At 40.0% G+C, this 18,427-nt stretch overlaps 1 protein-coding gene across 9 annotated transcripts in view; it reads right to left on the minus strand.

The window, feature by feature from the left end:
* st3gal4 (ST3 beta-galactoside alpha-2,3-sialyltransferase 4) overlaps positions 1–18,427 on the minus strand; it is a 54,330-nt gene that overhangs the window by 16,188 nt on the left and 19,715 nt on the right. For 8 of the 9 annotated variants that reach the window (XM_085371311.1, XM_085371309.1, XM_085371310.1 and 5 more), the window contains 2 exons: positions 10,571–10,638; positions 2,783–2,852 (listed from right to left, as the gene is read on the minus strand). In XM_085371311.1, coding sequence (XP_085227437.1) covers positions 2,783–2,804 — 22 coding nt within the window. In that variant the 5' untranslated portion in view covers positions 2,805–2,852; positions 10,571–10,638. The remainder of the gene's footprint in view (positions 1–2,782; positions 2,853–10,570; positions 10,639–18,427) is intronic. The other variant, XM_085371313.1, reaches the window with a different exon arrangement.

Consider the following 18,427-nt stretch of genomic DNA (forward strand, 5'->3'; position numbering starts at 1 on the left):
AAATAAACAACAACACTAAAGCTATTCCGTTATACCTGTATGTAAAAAATACACTGCATCCAAAATATTTCATAGTTCAGCAATACTGATAAATCTAATAAACTTAAACCTACACAATCCTTCCTATTCTGGTATTTTAAAGAGCACTTAGCAGAAATATTAAGCAACCTAACTAATAGGGTTGCAAACTCCCAGCAAAAAAAAAAAAGGAAACCACCCCCCACCCTCCACCTCATGATGCTTAATCAACGTAATCAACTTTAATTTGATGCAGTGTGAAAACAAAAATGCACAGAATTAAATTATTTTTCAAGAATAATTAAATAGATTCAACATCTTTCTTCAACAGAACTGCAGACTGCACAGATGGTATCTTCCCAAAGGAAAAAGTACTATAGCTTACTAGGGTATATTAGACTTAACAGTTACTATATACAGTAATGGACTTCTATACATTTTACATCAGATTAAAACTTTGGGTGTAAGATTCAGATAATTATTTATTAAAAGCTACACATTTTAAATGAGAATAAGAAAGAAAAGTATGTCTTTGTGCCCCATTTTCCCTGTTAATGCCCTATCGGCCCCCCTGGCTAAACTTTGCTAGATCCGCCCCTGCACAGTTACCAGCCGTCAGCTACGTAGAAAAAGATCCTGGTGTAGAAAGTAATATTAAATAAATTCTAACAACAGCTTATCAAGCTTAAACGTGCTGCTGTTGTTCAGCTGCTGGTTTCCTCTTTCTGGCGCGAATGTGTGCCAAAAACAAACAAGAGAGACGGAGTCGCGACAGGAAAGCCGATCAGCTGATCATTAATCAGTTTCACGTTTGAAGTAGCAGCAGGAGAGAGAAGGAGAGAGAGGCAGTCGCTCCATATATTGGTTGTTAAGCTTAACGCAGGAATGCTTTACAAACATTCAGAGATGAACTTACACACTTGCTTAACTTCTCTCTTGGATAACTTCCTCTGAGTTTGGTAGTGAGGCTCCAAATACACACAGCCGCTCTATCATGTGAGCACACTGCTCCGAAGTGCAACGGTTATGGGCCGAGTTACGCCGTGTCGCAAGTTTTGTGAGGTGCTTTTTTGATATTTAATGGATCGGATTACATTTTTTATTTCTCTCCGATATCCGATCCAGTAATTTACGTCAGTATCGGACCGATACCGATACGTAATATTGGATCGGTCCATCTCTAATGAGTGTCCTCGGGTAGCTGTCTGAATGCTGGACACTCGGAGACCTGTGTCTCTGAGTGGGAGACCAGAGATCAGATTAATATGTGTATTAACAAACATGCCATATTGGCCCAGTTTATTTTTCTTATCATTGTTGTGAGGAGACCATAAATAGCATTTGTATTTTTTGTTGTACAGTTAATTTGCTGTTATAGAGTTCTTGTTATGGATAAAAAGTGTCTTTTTTTGTTTCAAAATAGCTGATAACTATTCGCTGATAGCTGCCAACATCTGCAAACAAATATAATTCTATAAAGTGGTTCTATATAGTGTGTAACTGTTAATATAGAGCATTATTAAATTTATTGCTAATACAATCATATGGTACACTGACTTCTGAGGAAATTTTAAATGGCACTCGCCATCAAAAAGGTTGCCTACCCCTGCTCCAAAGATTGCTGTGCTTGGACTTTCTTCTCATCAGGTTCAGTGGTAAAGCTACACTGTACAGTAAATAAAGGTTTTTTCCTGCTAACTGGACTAATAGCGGGAAGTTTGGGGCAATTTAAGGTGTGATTAAATATTTTAAGCTTCATCTATAACAAGGCATTGAACAATAAACCCAAGGACCATTAAAAAGAGAGTTTGGAAGGTAATTTTAACCACTGTCTTTCTGACAGTTAGATAAGGACTCCATTCAATAATAAATTACAGCCAGTAAGTGCTGCACGGTGTTTGAAAACAGATAAATATACTTAGCCTGACTTAGCCTGATGCAAGTTTAAAAGAATACGTTGTAGTGTTATGAGTGGTTTATGTGCAAAAATACATGCAATAAATTATACACGGAATACATGGAAATTGCTACAAAATTCATTTAACGCTAAAGTTTTTAAAGTGTAAAGAGAAAAGCCAGCAACAGCCTTTGGTAACATTTTACAGTGGTTCGAAAAAGTGTTTCCCCCCCGTCTTAAATTCCCTATTTTTTTGCATATTTGTCACACACTTATATGTTTCAGATAATTAAACAAACGGTAATATTAGATAATATAAGATAAGCTGAGTCAAAACAAAATGTAGTTTTTAAGTGAAAAAAGTTATCAAAACCTATCTGGTCTTGTGTGAAAAAGTAATTAACCCTGCCCCCTTGTTAAATCATGAATTAACTGTGATTAAACAGGTTTTTTGTAAAGCTGAGTTCAGTTTCACTAAACACACTCAGGCCTGATTACTGGCAGACCTGTTGAATCATTCAAATAACAAGGCCTGGACTGCTTTAACTAACACGATCTGTATGCTGGCTTAAACAGAATTATGGTTACTGTTTGACAAAGACTCACTGGTAACCAAATTGTTCTGATGATAAGTGATAGTACTGATAAGTTCTACAATATTCAAGAAGTCCAGTTTGACCTCTCAGTATCTCACATTAAACAACAGTGAATTTAGGGCATGTTAAAAATCCCAATCCTCAAATTTGCTGTTCACACAGAGAAAATCATAAAAAAGATCTTAAGACAATAAGTTAAAAAAATGCAATGAAAATACAACAACAGCATCAAAAAAAAAAAAAAACAATCACAGACAGCAAAAAGGCTTACTTTTAGTTGCCTTCTGGGACATCTTCACATGCTCGCTGAGCCTCTCATGACTTCACAATATGTGGTCACCCTGATAGTAGGTACAGGAATAAGAAAGCTCAAATATTTGCACATATGACACTGCCTTTACTGTAAAAAAACAAAACAAAAAACAACTGAAAATGTGATCTGAAAGTCAAATGACATGAAAACTAAGATGTAGAGCATTTTGCACACATATGTAAATGTGTTCAAAGCATTTAAAAAAAGAAGGATCACAACGCGTTTCACAACTACAAGCAACAGCTAAAAATACTCTAAGTTAAAATTAAAACACACAACAGTGTGCACTAGCTAAAAGCAAACCTATACAAATAAGCCTTGAAGCGCTCTTTAAAACTTTCAATAAAGTCCAGAGATTTCAAATGTATTAGTAGTGCACAAGGTTATTGTAATTAGCTGAAACTAAACTAAAAACTAATCACAAAAAAACCATTTTAATTCACTAAAATAAGTATAAAATTAGACCTTGGAAAGACTCGTTAGAAAATATAAAACTTTAATAACTCTAATAGTGCATTCCGTAGTTCACAAGCTCAAAGCTCATAATCTGTTTTAGTTTTCAGTCTAGAACAAAGTGAACCACCAAGAGGTTTAGGGTGAAAGACCAAAATGACCTGTATGTACTGTATGGATGTAGGAGTTACAAAGGTTTTGATAAGAACAGACAAAGCCCAGCAGAAACCTTGAGGAGGAGCTCCATTTGCCCCCACCCGGGAAGAGCCTCAGAAAGGAGAGACATCCATGGCATCTGAGGAAGAGCCTCAGAAAGGAGAGACATCTAAGGCAAGAAGAGGGGTCCCTATTTGCCTCCAACTCTCTCAACAACACCAACGACCAGGACAAGGGACCACGACCTTCCCCAGTCCCCCAAACCCCTGACAGGCCATCACCCTCCTCCCCCTCCCTTTCTCCCTCCTCCCCACACCTGAAATTCACTGAGGAGATGATGGAGCGGGTCAATGCTGGGCTCAGATCTACCCCCCGTCCCAATCCCTTTTTGTCCCCCATAAACCCCCCACCAGAGCGGCCAAAGGTTCGCCATCGAGCCCCACCCTCAACAGAGCAATCGAAGTCACATTGCCCAGCCTCGCCCCCCTTAGTTCCTCTTCATGCCCTGTCTCCGCAGTCTGATGCGTGATGTGTGAAGGGTCCGGGCTGTGAGGATTATGGCAGTGATGACTTTTCCCAGGAGAAGCTGGGACCCTGTTTACTAGAAGGTTTTAAAATTTCTGTACTTTTAGGTGACAGGAGACATGTGGCCTGGTCAAAACACAGAGAGCTGCACTCTAAAAGATCTTTAAACATAGTAAACATACCTTGTGTGCCACAGACTGCTCCCAAACATGAGGGGACAAGTAATACCTCTAAAACACTTAAGTTGGCTTTATTAAACATTAGATCTCTAGCTGGGAAAACATTTTTAATTAATGATTTAATCACTGAGCACAGCCTTGATTTTATGTTTTTAACTGAAACTTGGTTGGACCAAAGTAACAGTGGAGCTGTTCTCATCGAGACGACCCCTCCTAACTACAGTTTTATCAGTGAGGTCAGGGCGAGCAGGAGAGGAGGAGGGGTTGCTGTCTTATTTAATGAATCATTTCAATGTAAGCAGCTATCTCCTGGAAGTTTTCAGTCTTTTGAATATGTGGCTTTACAGCTGAAGGCCCCATCCAAAGTTGTGTTTCTTAATGTTTACAGGCCTCCCAAATACTGCACAGACTTTTTTAATGACCTCAGTGAACTGCTGTCTGTGATCTGTGTTGATTTTGACTGTGTAATTATTGCTGGGGATTTTAACATTCATGTGGACAACCCTCAGGACAAAGGGACTAAAGACCTGAGTAACACTCTGGGCAACTTTGGGCTGACTCAGCATGTAACAGAGGCCACACATAATAGAGGACACACTCTTGACCTACTGATCTCCAAAGGCCTGAGCATTTCAAAGGTTACTGTGTCTGATGTGGGCGTGTCTGATCATTACTGTGTTTTCTTTGAAAGTAAAATCTCAGCCCACATAAATATATCAACAACAGTGATCACAAAACGGTGTATAACTGAACACAGTAGTGCAATTTTTAACCAGGTCTTCCCATTAACACCTGACCTGCCCAGAGGGTCAGTCAATGAGCTCGTCAATAGCTTCAATGCTAACATGTTAAATGTAATGGACACTATTGCTCCCATTAAGGTGAAGGTTATCTCTGGAAGGAAAAAGTCTCCATGGAGAAACTCCACACTGGTGAAAAATGAAAAAAGAGAGTGTAGGAAAGCTGAGCGCAGATGGAGAAAAACAAACCTCCAGGTTCATTATGACATTTATAAAGAGAAACTTCACAATTATAATTTACAACTGAGGAATGCAAGGAGGTCCTACTTCTCTGACATCATCACTAAAAACAGCCATAATGCTCGGGTCTTATTTTCTACAGTTGACAGGCTAACAAACCCTCCTGTGTCAGTGGCAGCTGAACTTCATTCGACCATGGCCTGCAATGACTTTGCCAAATTCTTCACTGAAAAAATCCAAAAAATTAGACAAGCAATTGGTACATCAACAGCAGATCCAGGATATGTACTGTGTCCACCAAAAAACTGTTTAAACACCATGAAACAGTTTCAACCTATTAACAGCAAAGACCTGGAGGACATCTTAGGTCAACTGAACTCCTCCTCCTGCTGTTTAGATGTCCTGCCAACAAGTTTTTTCAAAAAGGTCTCAAAGACTTTAGAGTCAGACCTGTTACAGATCGTCAACTTTTCTTTATTATCAGGTGTGTTTCCAGAATCACTAAAAACTGCTGTAATCAAACCTATACTGAAAAAGGACAATCTTGACAAGACACAAATGAACAACTACAGGCCGATCTCAAATCTCCCGTTTTTAAGTAAGATCATTGAAAAAGCAGTTTCCCAACAGCTCAGTTACTTCTTAAAACAGAATAATTGCTACGATGCCTTCCAGTCAGGTTTTAGACAGAACCACAGCACTGAAACCGCTCTGACAAAAGTGTTTAATGACATATGTCTGAATACAGACAGTGGAAAAATGTCAGTCCTAGTTTTACTGGATCTCAGTGCAGCATTTGATACAGTTGACCACAACATATTACTCAAACGACTGGAGAACTGGACAGGTCTTTCAGGAACTGTACTAAACTGGTTCAAAACATACTTAGAAAACAGGAAATACTTTGTATCAATAGGTAACTTCACATCTGAGCAGACAAGTATCACATGTGGAGTTCCCCAAGGTTCCATCTTGGGACCCCTTCTGTTTAACATCTACATGCTCCCACTGGCACAGATTATAAACAACAACAAAATAAACTATCACAGCTATGCAGATGACACACAAATATATATCACAATGTCACCAGGAGACCGAGGCCCTGTACAGGCTCTTGGTAAATGCATTGAGGAAATCAATGACTGGTTGTGCCACAATTTTCTCCAGCTAAACAAAAACAAAACTGAGGTAATAGTCTTTGGCGCCAAAGAAAAACGATTACAGGTCACCAGAGAACTTCAATCTATACATCTAAAAACCACAAACCAGGCGAGAAATTTGGGTGTAGTGATGGATGCAGACCTAAACTTAGAAAAACACATTAAGACAATAACAAAGTCAGCTTACTATCACCTCAAGAATATATCAAGGATAAAAGATCTGATGTCTCAACAGGACCTGGAAAAACTAGTCCATGCATTCATCTTTAGTAGGCTTGATTACTGTAACAGCATCTTTACAGGTCTACCTAAAAAAATCAGTCAGACAACTACAGCTCATTCAGAACTCTGCTGCTCGAGTCCTCACTAAGACCAAAAAAGTGGACCACATCAGTCCAGCTCTGAGGTCCTTACACTGGCTGCCTGTCCGTCAGAGGATAGACTTTAAAGTTCTGATGCTGGCCTATAAAGCTCTGAATGGTTTAGGACCAAAATACATCAATGACCTCCTGACCCAGTATGAACCATCCAGATCCCTCAGGTCATCTGGATCCGGTCTTTTATCAGTTCCCAGAGTCAGAACCAGACACGGAGAAGCTGCATTCAGCTTTTATGCTCCTTATATCTGGAACAAACTCCCAGAAAGCCTCAGATCAGCTGAAACACTCAGTTTATTTAAATCCAGGTTGAAGACTCACCTGTTCTCAGCTGCATTTGAATAAAGCACCAAATCCACACTTTAAGCTTAAATTTCAAAACTTACATTTAACTACTGATTTTATCTACTGTTCTGATTTTATCTGTTTTGATTTTATATACTGTTGTTTGTTTGTTTGTTAATTAGTTAGTTAGTTTATTTGCTTGTTTTATTCAATTTTAAATCATGCTTTTTATTTGTTCTTGTTTCTAATGTCTCTGTAAAGCACTTTGAATCACCTTGTTGTTGAATTGTGCTATACAAATAAACTTGCCTTGCCTTGCCTTGCCTAAAACCAAAGAAGAGGCTGTGAAAAATTACATAACGTCAATCACTTTGATGCAGTTCTCACATCCAGAAGTTGTCTCACTACTCTTAATGCAGTTCTCAAATCAGAAACACTTTTCTCCCCACTCAATTGCATTTCTCATTATTTTTATCTACATATACTTCACAACTAAATATATTTGTAATTATGCTGATGCACTTCTTACTTGAATCTCACAACTCATCAAAACAGCTTGTACTTTTGTCAGTCAGAACTGTAGATACTTTATTTCCTTGCATTTTTTCTCAGTTGCTTTAGTAATGTTTAGATGTAATTTCTTACATCAGAAACGTCATTCTCACCACTCTCCAAGCAGTTCTGAAAGTTATACAGTTAAGCATTTTTACAATTTTTTTTATACTTTTATTAAAAGGCATCTGAAGGACTTTCAGACCATGAGAAACAAAATTCTTTGGTTTGATGAAACAAAGATTAAAGTCTTTGGTCTGGATGCCAAGCATCATGTCTAGACAACATGTTCTCATCCCAACTCGTCACATACCCATGCGATAAGATAAATCGTCAGGATGTTACGCATTCAGAGGCATGAGAGCCGTTTGGAATGAATCTATACATGCAAATGTGTTTTACTCTCTGATCATGAATTGCTTTGGAAAACACTATCTGACTGGGTTAAGGTTATGGTTAGGGTTAAGGTTAGGGTAAGGGCTGGAGCGTGTGTTACCGCTGCGAGCAGCATTCTATTGGATTCAACTGAGAATCTGGAGCGTATCATAAGGACGCCAAAGGGTACCTTTCGCATTGCTATGAGATGCCTCGGGACATGACAAATTGCCGGTATGTCACACGCTAGGAAAGAGAATGCTCGGGTCTGGGGAAAACCAGGCACTGTTCATCACTGCGGAAATGCCATCCCTACAGTAAAGCATAGCATCATGCTCTGGGGATGTTTTGCAGCACCAGGAACTAGGACAATAGTGGGGGTAAATGGAAAAATGAATGCAACAATGTACAGAGACATCCTTGATGATAACCTGCTCTACAGTGCTCTGGATCTCAGAGTGTGATAAAGGTTCATTTTGCAATAGGACAATGACTTGAAGCACACAACCAAGATAAGAAAGTATACAAAACTAGTAAAAACTATAATTGGACCATGTCGGATTCATAATAAACTGGTCACTGAACGAAAGGATATAGTGTCATTTTTAGCACTCTGTGCTTGGTTCAGTAATGCACATCTTATCTATTATCTGATTTGTGACAGAAGCCAGAGTCCTTCAGAAACAGTTTAGCATGCCTGCCCATGCTTCAGAATCAGCGGAAGGAGTGCAAAGCAGAACGTCTATTTTAGGATACACATGAGTGCACATGCATTTGCTACATTAACAGTAATATAATACTGGTACAAATTTCTTAACACTACCACAGGGTTGCTCTGCAGATTGTACTTCTGGAATAGACTGTAGGCCAGTCAGGGCACCTACAGTAAAAAAAATGGTTATCTCCCAACATGAAATTTAATATAATGCTGCTGCCAACTGAATCAGGGACGAGTTATATATGGGTAACGCCGTGTGTGTGTGTGTGTGTGTGTGTGTGTGTGTGTGTGTGTGTGTGTGTGTGTGTGTGTGTGTGTGTGTGTGTGTGTGTGTGTGGGGATATGAAGCCAGCTTCCTATCCAGCTCCAGATCCTGTGTTATTGTTCAGGAAAACACAAAAGAACTGAAGAATGTGGACAGGCGCACGCTTGTAACGCAACTGTATTTTCTTTGATAAAACACAGTTATTTTGTTTTCTCCTCTCCACCTCACTGTGGTCTCCTGCTGTCCACAGAATTACAGGATGAACATGTTCTACGCTTGTACTCATTGTTGTGCTGGACTGTTGTGGAGCCATTTGTTTGCTTCAGATGTTTCACTTAAATAAACTCAGTTACTCTCTGAACAAATTGATTTGTTAGTTCAGACATGAACTAAAAGCTGCTTCCCCGTTTCCTTTGCTAACCCTGCAACTATTTCAACAGTTTGTTTGGCAGTCGAGCCATAGTTTAAAAAAAAAAAGACTTAAGAGTTAAAATTGAACAGATCTTGCAGACATTACAATGATGTCAGATCGAAGTACTTCCTAAACACTGCCCGGATGTCACTGTTAGACTTTCTAGCAATACAAAGTTCAAGAATTGTTTTAGCATAAAAGGAGACAAACTAAAGCGTTCAACTCACAACCTCACACTTTTGGGCTCTGCACTATCCTACTAAGCTGATTAACCTGATGTTTATGTGATGCCATTCCTGAGTTTTTGCTGTTGACATCGCAGACAGAGAGGAGATAACTGTAACTGTAAGAGCCCTATGTGTTACGTTCACTGTGGACTTTCTGACAGAGCGCTCCACAGGGCCGTGTGTTAACACCTCTGCTTTTCACTCTGCTGACTCATGACTGTGCTAAGTCACACAACCTCAACCACATCATGAAGTACGCTGATGACACAACTGTGCAGGACATGATAAGCAGCAATGATGAGTCAGCATACATCCCACCCTCGCTCATCATCAACGGCTCTGCTGTGGAGATGGTTTGGACCACCAACTTCCTTGCACATAACTGAAGAACTCCTTATCAAAGATATCTCAGCAGAGAGTGAACTTTGTGATACAGCTGAAGGAAGGAAGCTTCCCTTCTCCCAACCTCACCACATCCTACACAAGCACCATCAAGAGCATTCAGGCCAGCTACATCACTATCTGACACGGCAACTGCAACGTATCTTGCCGCAAGCAACTGCTGTGGGTAGTGAGCATTACTGGAGCCTCACCCGCCACTACAAGAGGATGGAATACATATTGTGATTTACTGTTATGTTCTGGCTAATGGTATGTTCTGGTGCTCAAAACAGAGACGTACAGCTTTTGTGCAATCTTAAAAAATCCACAAAACTCTCTTAAAAACTCCTACAAACAGCTAGAATCATGCTACTTTTGTGCTCACCGCAAATGAAACATTTTTATTGATAATTTCTTGAGATCAAATTGTCCAGATCAGCTAAATTGCCACTTAAGTGACATTTTCAGTGATACAGTGACATTTTTCACACTTCTACATTCAAAAATGGAAATACTGCTGTACGGAACATTAACAGAAATTTGGTTGGGTATGCAAGACCGTTTTAAGACTTTTTAATGCACCATAATTACACATTCTCCTAACAAACGTCTTTATTAACACTTGCACACTGATCACTAAATGAAACAAAGCTCCTCAGGAACCAACCAGTGGTTTAAAACAAACAAACAGGACATCTTACCTTTTTCTTCTTTCATTTCAAAAGGCTGGGTCCTCAGTTGTTCCTATGTAATCAGTCTGGGATTTTCCCTGCAGTAAAATGAAACTGCGATCAGTCATATAAAGGCAAACAGAGAAAGCCTGCACAGTAAACATATTAACTTTGATATCCTTTTCTCCTCGTCTCCAAACTAACTAAAGAACCATGTCAAAATTCCAGCTATGAAGAGAAAGTAAGCAAACTAAATAAGAAACATGGATAGCAAATTACTGTATTGCTGTGGGATGAATGAACTATAGATGCACAATAGCTGTCTGCGTGAGATACAGTCTAGAGGAAGGGTGGAGCGATGGCAGAGTGGAGAAATAGGCTGACTGGTACTGAAATAAAACTTCCACAGGATGTTAAGGGCAAACAGAGCAGAGCCAGATGAAGGTTTAGTCCTATCAGAAATGCCCTTCACCACAGATGCTCCTTAAAGTATCACTGTAAGTCTAATCATGGATCAGGAAAGAAATCCAGACAGACCACTTAAGAGGCCAGTCACAGACTGCAGTGATTATAGATGAGTCAGGCAGCTACCACGGAAAAGCACAGGGGAAGTAATTCCAGCAACAGTACTCCATGGGAAATTTGTTGTCAGTGATGTATTGGTTTAAACTGTTTCCACCAAAATTCTCAAGGAAAGTCAGGGCTGGCAAAGCAATACTTATCATTAATACTTAAGCTAATGTGATCACTGGTTAAGATAACTGCAACATATGTGCTCTGTATTTAAGGTTAGTTAAGGTATTCAAGGGGTTGGGAAGCTCATCTTGTAACCAGAAGGTTGCCGGTTTGATCCCCGGGTCTGTCTGTCCTGGTCGTTGTGTCCTTGGGCAAGACACTTCACCCTACCGCCTACTGGTGTTGGCCTGAGGGGCCGATGGTGCGATATGGCAGCCTTGCTTCTGTCAGTCTGCCCCAGGGCAGCTGTGGCTACAGCTGTGGTTTGCCTCCACCAGTGTGTGAATGTGAGAGTGAATGAATAGTGGAACTGTAAAGCGCTTTGAGTGTCTAGAAAAGCGCTATATAAATGCAATCCATTATTATTTTTATATTACTGTGTTACAGGCCTTGTGAGTAAGAATATGATCAATGGTAATTTCACTCACTCGTGTTTGCCCTGTTCATTCATTTTGAACCAGTGTGAGAACATGTCTTCGTACAGACATCACCATGATATCCTTGTACCCCGGGCAGATTCAATTGGGTTTGTCATTTTCATACTTTAGCAAACAGATCACAATAACTACAGTAAACTTACATAATGTAACTGGATCTGACAATTAAAATAAATATTGTAATTTTACCATCATGTCGTGTCAAACTGTTAGGCAAAAAACAGAGAGCAACAGTTTTTAATGCAATAGTTGGAATCCACAAAAGTCAACAAGTATTTTAAAACACCCTGAGGAAAGACTCCTACAAACAGCTAGAAGCACGCTATCTGTATACCTCTGGCAGCAATAAGCATACTTAAGGGTCTTTTATGCTCACTGTAGAGTAAGCATTTTGAGTGATAGATGATAAAATATCAAATTGTCTGGATTGGCTAAGTTGCCACATCAGTGACATTATCATAATTTCAGAATGTACAGTAGATCAGTGATTCCTGAGATTAGGGACAAAACAGGCTTTAATTTTCTAAAATATATTTTTTGATTTTTCAAAAATATATTTAAATATAATTGTTGTACAAAGTTTGGCTGTCTCACCAAGTTTTGGTCCAATCTCCCAGGTGTAACATTTTTTAATAATTTATGGTTTTTGCTGGAGAAGTACAGGGCTTTTGTGCCTTTCCTTTATGAAAAACTCTTCCTTCAACTCAGGGTGGCTGTTAATTTTTTTTCTCCTTTTTTGATACTCCCTGCTCCTCCTCTTTCATTCCATTACTGACAGGTTCCCCTTAGCCATTCTAGCCTGAAATGTACCATTTTGTAATTACTATAATTTTTCTGAACCATATGCATTTATACAGATTAAGGATCAATATTCACAACACAATTATGTATTAAGCAATAGAAATGCTATCCGGTCTTTAAGTCTGATGTCATTAGCCGTTTCCAGGTCCAAACTCCGCTGCATATCCCAAAGTCAAAGGAACTCAGCAGCATCACTGCGAGTTACAAACTATCTAAATTCTTTCATCTTTAATAAAACGATCAGTGTGGCTGAGTTAGAAGTTAGCTAGCTGGTTTCCACCTACATTCCAACATAAATGAAGACAGAAAACTAAACAGCAGTGACTTTTGTCAGGTTACTGAAGTTGGACTAGCTGGTATATAATGATGTGCTAGTTGATCGCTAGCGACACAGCTATGTTAGCGTAACATAAACCAGGGTAGGGCTGGGCCATATTATACCGTTCACAGTAATACCGGTATAATGTTAGGCAACGATAGGAAAATGAAATATCGCGATAGAATATGAGTAAAACGCGCATGCGCAGTGCCTTTGTTTTCATACGCACATGGCCGATTGTTGAGTGAAACAGATGAACCAGAATTGGTTTGTAAAAATGGTGCAACTTCAGTGATGTGGAACTGGTTTGGTGTTTGTCCGTCAGATACACGACAAAGCACATGTTTTTGCAGAACATGCAAGCGGCTATCGTTATTGTCGTATTTGTCGGACTAAGATGCTCTTAAGTCTTGGAGTAATCTGGGTCCTAAACTCCGTATACTTCAGGTCAAACGAACACTGCAGCATCACTGAGTGTTCAAAACTGTCTAAATTCTTTCATCTTTAATAAAACGATCAGCATTGCTGCTTTACCAGGTGTAACTATGAAGTTTAACTTCCAGGCATCCATGAAAACAAAATTTATTACATTTAACGAAGTTAGAAGTTAGCAGGAAGCTAGCGGAAGTTAGCTCGCTAGTTTCGCTAGTTACCTAAGCATGATATAGCATGTTCTGACAGAGATTTCTGAAAAAATTCAAACGTACAGCTCTGCTATCACTTCCAACATAAATGAAGACAGGAAACTAAACAGCAGTGACGTTTGTAGGGTTACTGAAGTTGGGCTAGCTGGTATATAATGATGTGCTACGTGATCGCTGGCGACACAGCTATGTTAGCATAACATAAACAGTGAAGCTGGAGGACGAACACTAACACTTTTCCACTTATAAAAGTTAACGCGAAGGTTCCTCATGGTTAGAGACAAATGCAATCGCATGGCAGGATGCTGTAAACGGACCAAACTTCAGTCAGGAGAACAACTAAGATAATCCATCCACAATACAAGGTTAGTCATTAATATACTGCAACAACATGGGAATAGAGCAGCTGCCAGAGAATTCAACATTAATGAATCAATGGTACAGAAGTGGAGGAAGCAAGAAGAATGAGTTTAATAAAGTTTGATTTATCTGACTGCTTTGTTTCGCTTAATGTGCGTTATAATCCCGTGCACCAAAAAATACGTACTGCACACTGCAGTTTAATGTTGCAAAGCACCTCTTTTTAACTTCAGTGGATATTATACATAGTTATGCTCAGGATATGTCAGCCCATTTCTACTGGAAATGCCTTTTGGTTAAACTTTCAGCAAGGAATTTGCATTTGCATTGTTACATTTTTATAAAGCTTTAATGTACATAAAAACCAGCTTCTTGTTTAAGTGAAAATAAATGGAAGGTTGTCTTTTTGCGCTAGTAATGTTGTGGAGTTGTATTTTGTCTCGCATCAATTATATTGTCAGTTATATCGTTATCGCAAATTTTCAAATATATATCGTAGAGCTGGGCGATATGAGATTTTTTCATATCACGATATGTTTTTTTCATTTCAGGCGATAACGATATCTATCACGATATAAGCCAAATAACTATATTTGTAAGATTTAAATGTGCCGTTGCTCACAAGTAAAATGTGAAATAATCAGCAGCTTGTTTTTATTTAAATATTTATTTCCCATAATAAGTTCAACAGGGTAGATGTACTTAAGGAACATGAGACTTTTTCAGATAAATAAAGGCAAATATTGCAAACTACACAAAAGGCAGCCACTAAAGCGTTTAAGTTTCAAAATAGAACAAACGAAACAGACTAAATTGTCAATTCCACTTAGAAACAAAATATTAATTCTAAAAATAAATCTTAGTTTGTTTTACAGAAGAACAGACAAAACTGACTAACTTTTGTCAATATCAAATAAACTGAGAACTAAAAGGAAATTCTCAATCTCTCCTTGTTGTATAGCTTAGCTTTTCAAACAGTTTTAACAGTTACTTTAGTCTGACAAAAGCCGAATGACGAATTAGCGCTTCCAGTCAGAGACTGAGGCTACGTCCACACGTACACGGGTATTTTTGAAAACGGAGATTTTCCGTTTTCGTTTTAAAAAATAATCCCGTCCACACATAAAGGCAGAAATGAAGGAAAACGCTGCTATGAACATGCCAAAGCAGCAGGTGGCGCTAGATTCCTAACCGTGCCGAAATGTTGGCCAATCAGAAGTCTAGAAGCCTCGGTGGGAAAAAGTAAACAAAGCTGGGGCATAGAAGCAGAACCGAGTCGTATGTGTGGAGGGACAGTAACTTTGTGTATATGTAAGCATTTAAACACTGCAGAGAGTAGAATTAACAGTAACAGTATTGTAGAAATTCATTTCACCGAAACAATAACGTGGCGCACAGTGTGACGCATGCACCAGTTTATTGTATTTCCCGACTTGCTTTCGGCACAATTTACAGTGCACGCTACTCTGTTTTTTGTCAGACTTGAAATAGCCGAAATACCTTCACACTACGGAACTTCTATGGCTCTTCCGTTCGACAATCTCTCCGGCATTGGAACCATCATCTGTTTTCTCTTCGGTCACGCTCGGTTGATTTTTCTAGTCGGCACACTCATTTCCTCCATTACGCGCTGGCTCCATTACCCGCTGGCTGCTTCCCAAACAAACACACGTGCGGCTTGGCACTTGTGCTGTACGTAACAAGTCACGCGACGTGATGCTGCGGCTGTGATTGGTTCGGCTCTGCGCTACTTAATTTGGATTGGCTGACCTTTTTTTTTTTCTTTTTTCTTGAGGACAAGAGCGGCGAGGTCTATCGCGATAGCTTAATTTCTCTATCGAGTCAAAGTTATATCGCGATACATATCGTTATCGTTCTATCGCCCAGCTCTAATATATCGTGATAAATATTTTTGGCCATATCGCCCTGCTCTAAACCAGGGGCCTCAAACTCGCGGCCCGCAGACCATTTGTGGCCCACATCACCTCTATTTGCGGCCGCATATTGATGTGAAGAAATATTTTTTTTAAATTGTTATACGAAAAATGATTTAAACGACAGCATAGTGTTACAGGCATGGCCCTTTAAGACTGTAGCCTCATGGGCGGTGTAGTCCTTGCTGCAGGGAAAACGTGTGGGACCGCCCCTCCCGCTGTGTGTGTGTGAGCGTGAGGGAGGGAGAAAAACAAAAGTCGACATCATCACTTAAAGACCAAGGGCCCGTTCTTCGTACGTCGCTTACTACATCCAAGATCAAATGACACATCCAAGACCAAACCATCGCGCTAACCGTGAGCTCGCTAATCCGGTTCCCCGAACACGCCTGCTGTTGACGATTAGTACAGCTGGACGCAGTAATGTGACATCACTGGGTGTCGTAAAAGGGGCTACGCATCGATAGTAGAAACATTGATCGGCAACCCGCTGATTGGTCGGCGAAAATGTCGAAGGGGCGCGCTCGGTATTTTCCGGCAGCAGAGCAAGAACTCATGAGTGAGGGATTTCAGGAGTTTCAGAGTTTAATTAAAACGCAAGAGAAAACTGCAAAGGCTGCAGAAGCAAGGAGAGAGGGCTGGCAGAAAGTTGCTGACAAATCAAACTCGTAGGTAATTTAATAATAATACTAATAATAATGGATTGGGTTCATATAGCGCTTTCCAAGGCACCCAAAGCGCTTTACGATACCACTATTCATTCACTCCCACATTCACACACTGGTGGAGGCAGCTACGGTTGTAGCCAGGCTGCCATATCGCGCCATCGGCCCCTCTGGCCAACACCAGTAGGCGGTAGGGTAGATCTATCATATGACACTATATTGTCCAATATCATATGGCATTATATTATATTATAATATGTTATATTATATCCCCTTTCACATTAGAGCCACAGCAGGACCCACAAGAACATGGGAACAAGTAAAAGTGGAATACAGGAGTATTCTACAGAATGGTAATATTTATCTCTTAGATTGCTTTTCGTCTCTTGGCAAGGTAATACTGGCCTGTAATACTCTGTTAGTTTGTTCATAACAGCAACCAAGAAAAGGGCAGAGGAAAAAAAGACAGGTGGTGGTCCTGCACCCCCTCGTCAACAAGTTGGTTATGTAAATAATACCCTCACGGGAATATCGATATCTCTCAATGAGCACACTGTCGCGCTGAGCTAAAGGATCCTGTCTATCCTGTAATATACGCTGAATTCTGAGGACTCTCCTTATCAATCTTGCACCTTCCGCAATGGGTGGCTCGCGTATACGGACAGGACATGGCTGCGACAGGCTTCCCAAATCCACCTTCGCTTTTATAGCCGTGGTCTCTCATCTTGATTACACGAAGTAATTTACAATTACTACTCTGAAATATGAATTACATCTGTAATAATCACATACATGTAATAGAATGTTAATAGTACATTTCCCTTTTTTAGGAAATGACCTGTATGTATCTGTGTGACATCAATAAAAGGATCAAGTGCTGCATTATCTTTAGTTACATTGATGTTATTTATTTATGGTGAAACAGTGGTGGAATATCGCTGTTGCTTTCGTATAAATGAAGTGGACATACCTGCGTGGCCGCGATCTAATCCTGTTTACATAAAGTAAACCTGCTCCAGAGCAGGTTTACGCTTACGGCTCTGTTGCTATGACAGCAAGTCCCGGATGAGCTTCGGGGAACCGAACGATCCAGGATCACGCAAAATCGTCAACAATCTAATCCAGCTAACTTACTTAGCGAGGTACGAAGAACAGGCCCCAGGGCCCTGTTTCAGGAAGCCGGTTTAGTGGAAAAACTGAGTAAGTATACCCTGAGTTAACGAAAACTCTGGGTTTTCGGTTTCACAAAGCGAGTTCAGCTGAAGCCTGAGTGAGACACTATGACGACACACGCCGTGAAGCTAACCTGCCCCCTAGCAGGTTTACTACAACTAACCCTGACTGTCTCCGCCCCTTTGTCGGAAACCTGACAGTAGGAAGTGTCAGACATGGCGTGTCCCTTCCTTGAAGAGCCAGTAGATCGTGAAGCCCAAATTCTCCGCAGAGCTCTCCGCCGGGAGAGAGTGATCAGAGCGCGTTTGGACATTTTATCATTTCCTGATGATTGTCTGTGCAAACGTTACCGTTTCTCAGCACAATCTATAATTTATTTGGATAACATCCTCAGGCCATATATTACGCATGTGACACATCGTGGACATTGTCCCAGTTCTGTACATATTATTTGTATTGCACTTCGGTTTTTTGCAAACGCGAGCTTTCTGTATAATATTGGTGACGCTGAGCACGTTTCCAAGGCTACCGTCTGTCGGGCAGTCAGGAATGTTACAGTTGCACTGAAACGTCTCCTGTACACGTTTGTGGTGTTCCCCGGTGTTACAGGAAAACAGGTAAATTCTACACTGTAAATTTTGAAACCTCAGCAAAACAATTTGTCAGAACGTGCATGACGTGTCAAAAATATAATGCTCAGGAAAACCTGAGACCACACAATCCACATGGACTTTATTGAGCTAAATGAATGCCAAGGGTAAAAATACGCCCTAGTGGTTATAGATGTATTCTCAAAGTGGCCAGAAATCTACCCAGTGA

This window comes from Diplotaxodon limnothrissa, linkage group LG14 (assembly GCF_057381915.1).
Source record: "Diplotaxodon limnothrissa isolate DT_005_m linkage group LG14, D_limnothrissa_male_GT1.1, whole genome shotgun sequence".
NCBI classification, from domain to species: Eukaryota; Metazoa; Chordata; class Actinopteri; order Cichliformes; family Cichlidae; genus Diplotaxodon; species Diplotaxodon limnothrissa.